Consider the following 15,850-nt stretch of genomic DNA (forward strand, 5'->3'; position numbering starts at 1 on the left):
CGCAGTGTGAGAGGGGGCTCTGGGATGAGCCTGGGGCAGGGGGTTGGGGTGCTGGCTCTGGGAGGGGGCTCAGGGTGGGGCTTGGGGTGCAGAAGGGGTTATGGCATACTGGCTCCAGGAGGGGGCTCAGGGATGGGGGTTTGGTTGCGGCCTCCAGCTGGGCAGCACTTACCTTCGGTGGCTTGGCGGTGGGCGCAGCGAGGCTTACCCTGCCCCCACACCGCTCCTGGAAGGGGCCAATGTGCCCCTGCAGCCCCTGGGGTGGGGAGGGCAGGAAGCATGTGGTTCCGCACATTGGCCCTCTCTGCAAGCACTGCCCCTGCAGCTCTCCTGGCCAATGGGAGCTGTGGGGGCGGTGCTTGCAGGCAGTAGCAGCGCCCACAGAGGGAGACTCCTGCCTCCCCGGCTGAGGGGCTGCAGTGGCCACTTTCAGGAGCGGTGTGGGGCTGGGGTAGCCTTAGGCAGCCACACTGTGCTGCCGCCAGAGATCGTGATCAACTGGGAGATCCTCTAGGATCGAACAGTTGATCGCGATAGACCGGTTGGTGACCACTGCCTTATAGTTTAATTAGCTGTTCATTAAAGCTTCTGTAGTTATGGAGTAGCCACAGGTCTTCAGAAGTAAAACATTTGCTGCTGGGTTGTCAGGCAGCAACTTTGAGACCGAGACTAACCCTGGAACAGTGGTTGGGAGAGAGTTAACAGTTGTAGTGCTATAAAAATCTAGTCAAAGGGCAGACCTGAGGTGTTTATAGGGAAGGAGTTCCTGGGCTTAAGTGCCTGATTCATAGTCCCAGACTTCAGTAGAGGAACAGTTGGAACCAAATGCTATGGGTAATATCTATCAGAAACACAGGCTGTCTTTTTGTATAGCTGATACTTTGTCCATAAGAACTGCCCAAAGGTCCATCTAGCCCAGTATCCTGTCTGCTGACAGTGGCCAATGCCAAGTGCCCCAGAGGGAATGAACAGAACTGGTAGTCACCAAGTGATCCATCCCCTGTTGCCCATTCCCAGCTTCTGGCAAACAGGCTAAGGACACCATCCCTGCCTATCCTGGCTAATAGCCATTGATGGACCTATTCTCCATGAATTTATCTAGTTCTTTTTTTAATCCTGTTATAGTCTTGGCCTTCACAACATCCTCTGGCAAAGAGTTTCACAGACTGCATTGTGTGAAGAAATACTTCCTTTTGTTTGTCCATCTCTTTGATGAACCTTGTGCACAAGTTAAACAGCCTGTCTTTGGAACTCTTACACCATAAGAATGGTCTGACTCAGTGCGGCCAGTGGTCCATCTAACCTAGTATCCTGTCTTCAACCAATGTCCAATGCCAGATGCTTCAGAGAGAATGAACAGAGCAGGGCAATTATCAAGTGATCTATCCCCTGCCATCCAGTCCAACATCCAGTAGTCCAAGGCTTAGGAACAACCCAGAGCATGAGGTTGCATTCCTGACCATCTTGACTAATAGCTGTTAATGGACCTATTCTTCAGGAACTTGTCTAATTTTTTTATTTAACCAAGTTATACTTTTGAACTTCACAACATCCCCTGGCAACAAGTTCCACAGGGTGACTGTGCGTTGTGTGAAGTAGTACTTCCTTTTGTTTGTTTTAAACCCGCTGCCTATGAATTTCATTGGGTGACCCCTGATTCTTGTGTTCTGTGAAAGGGTAAATAATACAATCTGTATTCACTTTCTTCACACCATTCATGGTTTTATAGACCTCTATCATATCTTCCCTTCATCATCTCTTTTCTAAACTGCGTAGTCCCAGTCTTTTTAATCTCTCCCCATATGAAAGCTATTCCATACCCCCTAATATTTTTTGTTGCCCTTCTTTGTTGTACCTTTTCCAATTTTAATATATCTTTTTTTGAAATGGGGGAACCAAAACTGCATGCAGTATTCAGGTTGTGGGCATACTATGGATTTATATAGTGACATTGTGATATTTTCTGTCCTATTACCCATCTTTTTCCCAATGGTTCCTAACAGTCTGTTAGCTTTTTTGAATGCCTCTGCACATTGAGCTAATATTTTCAGAGAACTATCTACAATGACTCCACTATCTCTTTCTTGAGTGGTAACAGCTAATTTAGACACCATCATTTTATTTGTATAGTTGATACTATGTTTTCCAATGTACATTACTTTGCATGTATCAACATGGAATTTCATTTGCCCTTTTATTGCTCAGTTACCCAGTTTTGTGATATCCCTTTGTAACTCTTTCTGTCAGTTTTGGACTTAACTATCTTGAGTAATTTTGTATTGTCTGCAAATTTTGCCACCTAACTGTTTTACCTTGTTGTCCAAATCATTTATGAATATGTTGTACTGGGACCAGTGCTGTTCAGATCCCTGGGGGGCACCATTATTTACCTCTCTCTTTTCTGAAAACAACATTTATTCCTACCCTTTGTTTCCTGTCTTTTAAGCAATTACTGTTCAATGAGAGGACCTTTCTTTTTATCCTGTGACTGCTTATTTTGCTTAAGAGCCTTTGGTGAGGGACCTTGTCAAGTCTTTCTGAAAGTGAAAGTACACTATATCCACTGAATCACCCTTGTCCACATGTTTGTTGACCCCATCAAAAAATTCTCATAGATTGGTGAGGAGTGATTTCCCATTACAAAAGCCACATTGACTCTTCCCCCAACAAATCGTGTTCATCTATATGTGTAATAATTCTGTTCTAAACTATGGTTTCAACCAGTTTGCATGGTACTGAAATTAGGCTTACTGCCCTGTAGTTGCCAGGATTGCTTCTGGAAATTTTTTTAAAAATTAGTGTCATATCCTCCAGTCATCTGGTAAACAACATTCCAAACATGGTGGTTGTTCCCCCCCCCCCCCCTCCTCCCCAGTGGCTTCCCTTATAACTATGCTTGGACATTTTATACTTGATGCAAACTGAATTTTTCAGTAGACATATGTATTTGGGCAAAACATATTGTCCATTTTATAAATATTTTTTATTCTAGGAGTACAAGAAACTTTCTAAAGAAATAAAAAGGCTTAAAGATTTATTAACTCAACATGGTATTGTGTATGAAAGAAACTCAGGTAAGTTCTTTGTGTAGTTCTGCTTTCTCATTCTTATCTGTTTAGAATGTGAATACTCAGCTTTCTCTTTTTAAATTAAAAATATTGTTAAGATCAGGATAAACAAATAATCTTCTATTGGAGGGGGTCAAGCACTACCGTAAAGCATATTGCATGTGATTTTTGACTGAATAGACCTTTGACTGTGAGACCTTGTTTAAAAATATATGTAGGTTTTTATTGGTGTCAGCCTTTACAATGGGACTGTGGCTGCTTCCACTTCTATTTTGGTATATTTTGAGCTTCAGTCTCTGATTCTTCCTCCCCATGCTAAGTGTTAATGTCCACAGCATTCGAGACTAATATTTTCATCTCATTTCTCCCAACTGCACACCAACAATAAAATCTGCTCCCATGAGTATGTGAACTGTTCTCCTTTGATGTGTGTAAAGTCTCCTGCTTCATACCTCATTCCACTCTTTGCTGGTCAGTTTCTCCCCTTCACTGGCCTCCATTGCAGATATGCACCACTTGTCCCATGCTACTTCCTGGTGTGAAGAAGAGAGCAACAGCAGGAGGGTGGGTCCTGGCTGTGAAGAAGCAGTCTGGATTTATTCCAGGCAAGTTCCAGTCTCACCCTGCCTCCCAGCAACCAAGATGCCTCATTCTTCTCAGTGCTTGTTCCCCTCTTATCATGTCAAATTCCAGTCCTTTAGTTAATTCCCTAAGTCCCTCATGATGCCCCTTGGGCATTTAGCTTCCTAAGGTACACCTCTTTGTAGCCTGTGTGTTCAGAGATTGGCATCTCAATGAAATATTAGGCTGTAACCTAATAACTAGAACTGAGTAAGTAATATATTTGCATTTTTTAGTTCTTTTCTGTATGAGAAACTTTCATTTTCATTATGTGAAATGAGTAACTTTTTTCAGGGGAAAAAATTTTGTGTTGGAATGTATGCAGATTATAGATTTTGCTAATTAATATCCGGTTTAAACTATTAGTTACATAAATTACACAGGATTTCTGTTCACTAACTGGATAACTTGTGTAGCCATATAGAGGAGAATTTGAATTGTATATTAAAGAGCAAAAATCACAGTTTGCATTGGATGACTTATTGTAACTTAACATCAAAGGGGTAGCTGTGTTAGTCTGTATCCACAAAAACACAAGGAGTCCAATGGCACCTTGAAGACTAACAGATTTATTTGGGCATAAGCTTTCGTGGTTAAAAAACCCACTTCTTCAGATGCATGGAGTGAAAATTACAGATACAGGCATAAAATGTATATTGGCACACGAAGAAAAGGGAGTTACTTTACAAATGGAAAATCAATATTGAAGGCCAATTCAGTCAGGGTGGATGTGGTCCACTCCCAATTGATGAGGAGGTGTCAATACCAAGAGAGGGAAAATTGCTTTTGTAGTGAGCCAGCCACTCCCAGTCCCTATTCAAGTCCAAATTGATGGTGTTAAGGGAGGGGTTGGCTCACTACAAAAGCAATTTTCCCTTTCTTGGTATTGACCAAATAAATCTGTTAGTCTTTTAAGGTGCCACCGGACTCCTCATTGTTTTTGTAACTCAACAGTATCCTATGACTTATTGTGACTAAGTAAAATCATGTGAATTGCAGCTTTTATTAAGAAAAGTTAAGAAATAACTGATATTTTACAATTAAATATTTCAGCTGAAAATACAAGTGCTGAACACATCATTCATAACGTGGTGACTGCAAAGCCAAGTGTTCTGAATGGCTCAAAGGCTCATGAACACCTACGGGGAGACACAGGCATTTGGAATGACACCTTTTAAAGACATTTGTCTATATGAACTGGATATTTATCATCCAGACTAAAATATTGAGCAAATTGGATGTATATCGTAGTACTAAGATAATTTAACAACCCTTTGTGAATATTTTTAATGCCCTATATTCTTGCCCTAGGGCAATGAGAAGAGAATGTTTGAGTTAAATTCTGGTGCTGCCATTGCAGATAGTTGTTGAAGTTCAGTTTAGAAGGTTTTTTAAGTTGTAAAAATTCTCTTTGTTGAAACTGTTACCAACCATTGGTCTGCAGACCCTACTTCTCCAATCTCAGTTCTGTGCTGTTTGCTTTGATCAACTATTGCACTAATTAGAGTGAAAGGTTGTATACCCAGCATCTGTATTTCTGCCTGATGTGGGGGGGAATAGTTCCGTCCTCAAGTTTGGACGGATTAGTAAACTTCTTAACCGCTGATAGCAGGGGCAGCTTATTTGCCTTTGTGGGAAGGAGTAGTTCACACTGTACTTCCTAATCCTGTAGCAGCACTGATGAGGCTAGAAGGATGGAGTGATGTGGAACCTTTTAGCCAGAGATGAACATGTGAGCAAAAAGCAAAATCTACCTTCTAGTCTTTCAGGTAGATTATATACAGTATACTCCTATTTATCCAAAACTCGATTATCCAAACCTCTGCATTATCCAAATCCCTTCCTTGTCCCCCAGCATGAGATATATGCCCTCTGCAGCATGTATTTTATGCTGGAGGATAAGGAAGGGATTCAGATAATGTGGAGGTTTGGGTAATAGAGCAGACACTACTAGCCAGGACTGCAAGAAGAATGAGCCCCCGGCTGCAGAGAAGACCATCCTGCTGCTGAATGGACCCTCTGCAGCACCGCTGTCATGGGAGTGAATGGGGTTAAGACAGCAGAGATGCAGAAGGTTCCCTGTGCTGCCGCAGTGCTGGTGACACCCCATCCCTGCAGGCACAAGGTGCAGTGGGAAGGCTGTGGTCCTGGTAGGGCAGAGTAGAGATCTCGGCAAGGACTCTGCTCTGCCCTGCTAGGACCACAGCCTTCCTTGCGCCTGCAGGGAATTGGGTGTCACTTGTCCTGTGGCTGCACAGGGAGCCCTCTGCAACCTTGCTGTCCCAGCAGCGAGTGAGTGGGGCAGAGCAGAGACTTCTGGCCAGGACTGTGAAGAGGATGACAAGCCCCTGGCTGTGGAGGAGGCCACCCTGCTGCTGAATGGCCTCTTGATTATCTGAACCAAATCTGTGTCCCTCATGCTATTCAGATAATTGGAAGTACACTGTATTGAAAAAGATAGAAGGAAATGACTGCATAAAGACTAGAGAAATTACTCCACTTTAAAGCTGTAAGGTGTAAATAGTTATTCCTTTAACACCTATTTCCACTCTAGCAGCTAATATTCACCTCTTACCCATCTCTGCTAACAACAGATTCTTGTCTAAGACAACCATCACACGGTTTACTAAAAGTTGAGACTAACGGAACGACCATGTGTAAGTAGGATACTCTCCTCCTAACCTTCTGGTTTGTCTCAGGTGGCCATGGTGCTCTCTCACAAGTTCTTTCCTACCTCAGCTTTGGTGTTGGCTCAGGACTTCTTTGGCCCTGAGTGCTGCCCCCCCTTCCCCTGACTTTTCTCTCCAACCATCCACAGCTTGTTCCTGATCCTTCTAGTCACATATTGAGGTACTGTCACAAACACTATCATTTTTGTGTGCATTTTGCATTTACTACTCCAAACTTAGATTGTAATAGATTTCAAATTAAGGAAATCTTAGTGATCCAGTCACCATACCCTGTGCATAATGATGTCAGATGTGAATGCAAAATAATTACACTACTTTGCAGACAAGATCTTGCAAACTGAGGTAGAGTCTGCACTACATGAACATTAAAATCCCCTTGCCAGTTTAAAGAGTAAGCCTTTTCTCTTTTGGCTTAGGCAAAAATGTTCCTTCCCTCTTTGGTGTGTATCATCTGCAACTGCAGTTCTCCCGCACTAGGATTGTTTGCATTTGAGAGGTGCTTACACCTTGGGATTGTTATGGGTGAAAATTGATTTTTTTTTTTTTTTTTTTTTTAACAGAAGACCAATAATGTTTGAATGTAGCTCTATTCTGTATATTATTATAAAGAATAAATGTATGGACTCTTCTAACAAAGTTGTGGAACGTTATAACAAAGCAAGTTGTCCAGCAGCAAGGACATCATTTGTACTTAAATAATTATTACAGTTCCTTCCCTTGCTGTGTTTAGCTAACCCTGACCACCTGCTAATTCAGGGGTTCTCAAACGGGGGGTCATGACCCCTAAGGGAGTCACAAGGTTATTACATGGGGAGTCGCGAGTTGTCAGCCTCCATCCCAAACCCCACTTCACCTCCAGCATTTATAATAGTGTTTATTTTTAATTTGGGGGGGAGGGGGGTTTGCACTCAGAGGCTTCCTGTGTGAAAGGGGGTCACCAGTACAAAAGTTTGAGAACCACTGTGCTAATCTACAGTAAATTCTACTGAGCCTCAAATCTTCATTTTAGCACCAACCATTTTCCTCAACTGATATAGATTGTACTGGTGACTCTACCATAACTATTACCACGGTGTGAAGTTTTCTCCCCTCCCTTGGAAGCCAAATTTAACAAAATTCAGCTGATCTATGCAGCAGGTGGGTGGTAGTAAAGGCAAGTTGCCCTTCTGAAGACCAGTAACTCTATCAAGACATCCAAGTGTAGGACGAAGACTATCATAAATCTTAGCTACACTCTCCCTAGGAATCTTTCTGGTGTCAGTTAGGAAGAAGCTAACCTGTACATGCCCATCAGTGATCCTTTAGAGCTGAACAAAGGACCTGCACTTCTAATACAGAACTTTACCTTTTTAGAACATAACAGCAGTCATACTGGATCAGACCACCGGTCCATCTAGTCCAGTATCCTGTCTTTTGACAGTGGCCAATGCCAGGTGCTTCAGAAGGAATGAACAGAATAGGCAATCATTGAGTGATCTCTCTCATCGTTCACTCCCAGCTTCTGGCAGTCAGAGGCTAGGGACACCCGGAGCATGGGGTTGCATCCCTGATCATCTTGGTTAATAGCCATTGATGGACCTATCCTCCATGAACTTACTTCTCTTTTTTTAACCCCATTCTAATTTTGGCCTTCACAACATCCCCTGGCAATGAGTTCCACAGGTTGTCTGTTGTGTGAAGAAGTACTTCCTTTTGTTTGTTTTAAACATGCTGCCTATTAATTTAATTAGGTGACCCCTGGTTTTGGTGTTATGTGAAGGAGTAAATAATACTTCCTGATTTACTACTTCTACAGCAGTCATGATTTTATAGACCTCTATCCTATCCTTCCTTAGTCATCTCTTTTCCAAACTGAAAAGTAAGTCTTTTTAATTTCTCATCATAGCTGCAAGTGCTTTGGAGGATAGGATTAAAATTCAAAATGATCTGGACAAACCGGAAAAATGGTCTGAAGTAAACAGGATGAAATTCAATAAGGACAAATGCAAAGTACTTCACTTAGGAAGGAACAATCAGTTGCACATGTACAAAATGGGAAATGAGTGCCTAGGAAGGAGTACTGCAGAAAGGGATCTGGGGGGTCATCGTGGATCACAAGCTAAATGAGAGTCCACAGTGTAACACTTACATCCCGGAACGATGTTTGCTTTTTTTGTATTAGCAGGAGTATTGTAAGACACAAGAAGTAATTCTTCTGCTTTACTTCATACTGATTAGACCTCAACTGGAATATTGTGTCCAGTTCTGGGTGCCACATTTCAGGAAAGATGTGGACAAATTAGAGAAAGTCCAGAGAAGAAGGGAAAAAAATGATTAAAGGTCTAGAAAACATGGCCGATGAGGGAAGATTGAAAAACATTGGGTTTGTTTAGTCTGGAGAAGACTGAGAGGGGCCATGATAATAGTTTTCAAGTACATAAAAGGTTGTTAGAAGGAAGAGGGAGAAAAATTATTCTCAACCTCTGAGGATAGGACAAGAAACAATGGACTTAAACTGTAACTAGGGAGGTTTAAGTTGGAAATTAGGACAAACTTCTCATCAGAGTGGTTAAGCACTTGAATAAATTGCCCAGGGAGGTTGTGGGATCTCCATCATTGGAGATCTTTAAGAGCAGGTTCGACAAACACCAGTCAGGGATGGTCTACATAATACTTGGGCCTTCCATGAGCGCAAGGGACAGGACTAGATAACCTCTTGAGGTCCCTTCCAGTCCTATGATTCTATGCTATGGCAGCTATTCCATACCCCTAGTAATCTTTGTTGCTCTTCTCTGTACCTTTTCTAATTCTAATATATATATATTTTTGAGATGTGGCAACCAGAACAGCACACAGTATTCAAGGTGTGGGCATACCATAGATTTATATAGTGGCATTGTGATATTCTCTGTCTTACTATCTATCCCTTTCCTAAGGGTTCTTAACGTTAGCTTTTTTGACTGCTGCTATATATTGAGTGGATGTTTTCAGAGAACTATCCATCATGACTCCAAGATTTTTCTTGAGCAGTAACAGCTAATTTAGACCCCATCATTTTGTATGTATAGTAGGAAATATGTTTTCCAATCTGCATTACTTTGCCTTTATCAACATTGAATTTTTTTGAATTTACCATTTTGTTGCCCAGTCACCCAGTTTTGTGAGATCTCTGTGTAACTCTTTGCAGTCTGCTTTGGACTTAACTAACTTGAGTAATTTTGTATTGTCTGCAAATTTTGCCATCTCACTGTTTACCCAATTTTCCAGATCATTTATGAATATGTTGAACAGCACTGGTCTCAATACAGGCCCCTGAGGGACACCACTATTTAGCTCTCCCCATTCTGAAAATGGACCATTTATTCCTACACATTGTTTCCTGTCTTTTAAGCAGTTACTGATCCATGACAAGACTTTCTCTCTTATTCCATGACTGCTTGCTTTGTTTAAGAACCTTTGGTGAGGGACCTTTTAAAAGGCTTTCTGAGAGTCCCAGTACCCACTGGATAACCCTTGTCCATATTCGTTGACCCTCTCAAAGAATTCTAGTAGAATTTTATCAGTGACCTAATGCTAATAGTACTCATGGGAGGAGGTGGATAATTGAAACCTGCCAATTATGCATAGTCTATTATGCATTCCTATTACTCTTGAAATCCTCCACCATTGCTGTTGCATGGCTCTCCCATCTCCTTGTTATGTCTTAGTTTGTAAACTCTTTGGGGGCCTTGCCTGTCTTTTACTGCAGCTTTGTACAAGGCACAGCACAATAAGGACCCAAGCCCTATGGATTTTGCTGTATTGGTATTAATAGGAGCAAGTCATGAGCTCACAGTGCATGTATATTGCTGGATAATATGAGGCATCTACTTTTCAGGAAGCAAGATAATGAATTTACCAGGCACTAGTCATGTCCCTAGTTCAAATTATACACCTACAACTAGTGTCAGCCACATCTCACATGATAGTTTTCTGCTCAAGATCATTTAATCCAAGTACACATTTGCATGAACCAGATTTCCACCATTATTTTTATATACAAGCCAAAAAACACCACACAACCTCTTCTCTATCTAAATGGGCACCCTTAATATAATTTTAAAGATATATGGAATAGAATTTAATAACAGTTTTTATTCTCGGCTAACCATGGCAGTATTTGAGTGCTTTGGAGTAGTGCATTAAGCAGTGTGACTACACATCTGTGATGTGCTGTTTGTTCTCACATCCTCTGTTCTGATGGAAAAGCATATTTTATTATAAAAGCAGAGAACCCCCTAAAAACATACACCTAGCCATGGTGCTACTCTCAAACCATGTTCCAAGATACATGCTTATCTCACTCCCAGTCTCTGTAAACCTGGATAAAAAGATAAGCTTTTCAGCATGCCTTGAGGATAAATAAGCTTGCTCCGTTTGAAACCCAATGGAAGGAGACAAGAGACACATATTTTATCGGATCCAGACTTTCATGTCAGGTTGTATACAAACAGCACTGTGAAGCCATCAGACTGCCAGCCTCACTTTGGTTTGTGCTGAATGTGCAGCTGGAATCAACTGTGGCAATACTGGACCAGCAGTTCTGTCCAATGAGCTCTTCATCAAGGAACCGAATGGCTAGGCAGCAGTTCTGCAGAAAAGGACCTAGGGGTCACAGTGGACGAGAAGCTGGATATGAGTCAACAGTGTGCTCTTGTTGCCAAGAAGGCTAACGGCATTTTGGGCTGTATAAGTAGAAGCATTGCCAGCAGATCGAGGAACGTGATCGTTCCCCTTTATTCGACATTGGTGAGGCCTCATCTGGAGTACTGTGTCCAGTTTTGGGCCCCACACTACAAGAAGGATGTGGAAAAATTGGAAAGAGTCCAGCGGAGGGCAACAAAAATGATTAGGGGTCTGGAGCACATGACTTATGAGGAGAGGCTGAGGGAACTGGGATTGTTTAGTCTCCAGAAGAGAAGAATGAGGGGGGATTTGATAGCAGCCTTCAACTACCTGAAGGGGGGTTCCAAAGAGGATGGAGCTCGGCTGTTCTCAGTGGTGGCAGATGACAGAACAAGGAGCAATGGTCTCAAGTTGCAGTGGGGGAGGTCCAGGTTGGATATCAGGAAAAACTATTTCACTAGGAGGGTGGTGAAACACTGGAATGCATTACCTAGGGAGGTAGTGGAGTCTCCTTCCTTGGAGGATTTTAAGGCCCGGCTTGACAAAGCCCTGGCTGGGATGATTTAGCTGGGAATTGGTCCTGCTTTGAGCAGGGGGTTGGACTAGATGACCTCTTGAGGTCCCTTCCAACTCTGATATTCTATGATTCTATGAACATGCAAAGAAACCCCTATACTGGGTAGAGTGCTCAGGAAAAGCATAAGGAGCCTTCAAGAAGGATTAAGCAGAGACCTTGGTGCCTTTGGAAACAATATATCTCCTTTGTCTGTGTATGCCAATTCTGCCCAGATGTAGAGAGACCAGAGAAAGAAGGTTGTATCAGTGACACACATTTACCAGAAACCCTTATGCAATGAGCAGATTCATCACTACTACAATATAAACAAACCCATTAATGGGGTAAAAGCCTATGAGTAAAAAAATACTTGGCTCCTTCCATACTCAATTCAATAAATAGCCTTATGGATATAACAAGGTTGACATATGTTGCCAAAGTGTAAAAAGGAGATCACCAACAGACTAACAGCTATCAATTGGGATGGATAGCGGGAATGTGGCTGGGGTTTGATCCCCAATGCTCATTTGTCAAAAGTGTACATTTCAGATTCTATGGAAGGTTACTACATAGTCTGATACCATCTCGGGTTTTTCAAAGGACCTAAGCTAGAGCCACTCCACTCCCCACCTGCCACCAATGTCCATCCTCCTGAGGTTAAAGCATAGGTTAGCCTAGCTCACTCCAGAGAAGCTAATGAGGAGTCAGTAAATCAACTGAAGAATGGGGGCAACAGGATCGTTTCCAGGGCTCTTAAATAAATGAAAATTAGGAGCCTAAATACCTCTGGGTTCTAGGCATTGGGCTGTACGCCTCTAACACCACAGCCACAGGGAAGGGCGCTGACAGCCCCCCACAGCTAGGAGCACGAGCCTCCTGCCACTCTGCCCCACTTCGGAAACCACAGCAGATGGCTCACCGCATTTCCAGTAAATGTTATCGCCTCCGCTCCTCCCCTGCTGCCTGGCAACATATCTCCCTCTTGAATCTTGGCTTGCGCACCCTTTACCCTCTCTAGAAACAGCTAGGCCCCTGCACAAACGGCCCATGGCCGTCCCGACTCCCTTTTCAGCAGCTTGGACGTTCCGACTGACGTAGACAACTAAGGGCAGCGGCTTCAGAAGATATTACTGAGCATGCTCAGATCACTTGTGCATGCTCAGTCGCAGCAAGGTCGCTAATTCTGACACTCCATTGGAAGGAGCCACGGCGCAGGGAGGTTTGGGGACCTTATGTTCGTCTCTCAGCCAACGCACTAGTTCCGCTCTGTAGACCGGAAGTGTATAAGCCTGCGCTGGTGTAGTGAAGAAGACTTCTCCGCCTAGTAGTGTGTTACTGGTTGGCCATTATATTACATGTGGCCTTCCCACATGAAGACTATTGACATGCTTCATAAATAGAAGTGTGTCAACAAAATCTTTTAAAAGCACTTGTGTGGTAAGCAATACCTTTGAGAAACCATTCTCTCTCTTCATCATCCTCCATAACCATGTCATCAAAATCACCTGGATGACTGCTTGAAACTCCTGACACTACACACTCCTCCTTTTCTCTGTGTGTGACCTCCACTTGGCTGTTGTGAGGCTTGTGAGATACATTGCCTCCCATTTCTCCTACCTCTGAGGTTTTCACAGTGTCATCCACAGCCGTTTCCTTTTCGATGTTTCTCTTTGATATGTTTTCCTCACCTAATTTTGGAGGCTCTTTAAATACTTTTAGCTGGGAGATACTGTACAATGTTGCTAAACCTTTGCCTAACTTGTTTTCTAATTTAACTCTTTTGCCCTCTACAGCGGCAATTTTGTATGGTCCCACGTAGGTAGGGTCTTGCTGCCCTCCCTTTCTTGTTTTCCTTCTCACATTCAGTAACAAGACAGTGTCATCAACTTTGAATGTTATTTCCCCATGTTTACGAGTCTTAGTTTTGGCATACTGTATTTGTTGCTTTTCTTGTGCATTTGAAATATTAGTAATAGCCACTTTAGTTTCAGCATCCCGGCTGCCTTCATTTTTCATGATGTAGTCTTTGTAGTATTCTTCATCAAATTGTTCTAAATCTGTTGGCTTGGGAAACAAATGGAGGAGTTGTGTTTGTAAAATGAACAATCACAGAATAACATATGCAAGTGAAAGCTGAAGGACACTTACTGTGTACTTGTCTGAGACTTGGTCTGGGAATCTTGGCTCAAAGCCATACAGTAGTCGATAGGGTGAGAATTTGGTTGTCATTTTGGTTTTGTTTGCAAAGAAAATACGTCCCCAAGAAATTCATCCCAATTAGTCGCACTATCATCAACCAACTTCCACAATCTGTAAAAAATGGTGATGGATTATTTGTTGGGGAAGGGGAAAGTACTGTCTTTACTGAGAGAAATTGTATGCAATCTAAAAGGCGTAAAGAGGCCATCGTAGTGAGTGGGATAATTCCATTTACTCAAAATAAAAGACAAGTTGAGTTTCAACGTACTAAAAATGTATCGCAATTTTTAGCTTCTGTGATAGTGCAGTCTCCTTTCTATTAATACTGGAATTTCCACTGGCCTAAAATTACCTTTTGATGGATTTGTTTGTGTTTTCAGCTAGTCCATTGGTTTATGGATGGTATGGGCTGGTCAAGCTCCGTTGTATTCCCAATTTTTTGCACATCTCTATGTTAAGCTGAAAGGAAAAAAATGTATGCCATCTGTTCCTCTGGACAGATTTGGTGTGTTTATATATTAAAAAAAAAAAAAAAATTATAGAAACACTGATGGGGTGACCAGCAGTAATCCTTGACATAAATTGAGTGGGAATTTATGGCCATTTTGACACACAAGTGTCCATTAAGAAGAACTCACAAGGACAATGAAGCCAACATTCACTGTGATGTGAAAGTGTGGTTGAAGGCATAGTCAAAAACAGAAATAAGTAATTACCTCATTATTGAATTCTGACCCACAATCTGTCAGTATATGCTGTGGACATCCATATTGCTGTATGAATTTGTACATTTTCTTGGCCATCACAGATGCAGACTTATTTTTAATTGGAAATGCATGAAACCATCTTGTAAGATAGTCTGTTGCTGTCATTATATATTGGTATCCCTTCTTTGTTGCCGGTAATGGGCCCATTAAATCCATTCCCAGCAATCCAAAGAGCTGAGTGACCTGTATGAAAAGGAACTGGTTGGAGTCATTCTTTGGATTTCTAGTACTTCCTATTCTCAATAAGGCCATAAATAGTAAGCATACCGAACACTGATGTGGGTTCCATAACCACACTATCATAACAATTCAGAACACAAAGAAAAAAAATCAGGAAAACTTGTGAGAAAGATAATATAATAATAAATCTGCGGAAATATCGCAGTGCACGGAGCAATACAGCTCATTGTTGCATTCTGTTGTGCCACTCACATGCATTGCATTTATTGGGAATTAAAGGCCTCATTGTGTAGCAATTGTAAAAATGCATAATGCTAAGCTATTATCTTGAACTCTCTATTTCTAAGGCTTCTTAACGGTTTTCCAGGGCAGAGAATGAGATTTGATATAACGTACAAGCAGTCCACACTAAAAACATTCCTAATGCTTTGACAGTGGAAGGAAGGTAAAAGGAAATTCTGAAGAAAGTTTGTAGCTGTGTCAGAGTTCAAAACTCACCTTTATGCTTTTCAAGGTGGTATCTAGATTTAATTCCTTTCCTACTTTCCGGCAACAAAGACATTGTGAAACCTACATAGTGAAGACAAAATAATAGGATGACATTAAATTTCTTGTATGAAAATATTATTGGAAGGGATTGTACATGTTGCAGCAAATGTATAATTACTGCTCTTTACAATGTAAATGTAAAACTTATATTTAACATATAAAGTAATTATTACAGGATTTAGTTTTATTCCAGTACAGACCCAATCAGCGCTGTCTTTTGTCATCCCAGGCCAATAGTATATTTTGTTCATGGTCAGTGTTGTTTTGACTATTCCTTGATGTCCACCCTGTGGACTGTCATGATACTGTTGAAAGAGTTGTAGAGCTTGTTTCATGGTGTGCACTACAACCAACTTTCTTCCTTTGACATAACGGAAAAGTGTCCCCTCTGATAATTAAAGAAGATGGAGATGTGATGATGACAGCAACTGCTGTACTTAAACCAGAAGTGGGCAAACTACGGCTCGCAGGCCACATCCGGCATGCGGGACCCTCCTGCCCGGCCTCTAAGCTCCTGGCCTGGGAGGCTAGCCCCCTGCGCCTCCCCTGCTGTTTCCCCTCCCCTGCAGCCTCAGC

General features: G+C 42.0%; 1 protein-coding gene across 5 annotated transcripts in view; it reads left to right on the plus strand.

Moving 5' to 3' along the window:
• Window positions 1–7,015, plus strand: part of GNPTG (N-acetylglucosamine-1-phosphate transferase subunit gamma) — a 29,598-nt gene extending 22,583 nt beyond the window's left edge. For 2 of the 5 annotated variants that reach the window (XM_054042443.1, XM_054042446.1), the window contains exons 10-12: window positions 2,993–3,074; window positions 3,545–3,673; window positions 4,743–7,015. In XM_054042443.1, the coding sequence (XP_053898418.1) occupies window positions 2,993–3,074; window positions 3,545–3,673; window positions 4,743–4,867 (336 nt within the window). In that variant the 3' untranslated portion in view covers window positions 4,868–7,015. Of the gene's footprint in view, window positions 1–2,992; window positions 3,075–3,544; window positions 4,151–4,742 lie in introns of those variants that run through there. The other 3 variants (XM_054042447.1, XM_054042445.1, XM_054042444.1) reach the window with 3 other exon arrangements.
• Window positions 7,016–15,850: the final 8,835 nt, after the last annotated feature.

The sequence above is a fragment of the Malaclemys terrapin genome, chromosome 10, assembly GCF_027887155.1.
Source record: "Malaclemys terrapin pileata isolate rMalTer1 chromosome 10, rMalTer1.hap1, whole genome shotgun sequence".
NCBI classification, from domain to species: domain Eukaryota; kingdom Metazoa; phylum Chordata; order Testudines; family Emydidae; genus Malaclemys; species Malaclemys terrapin.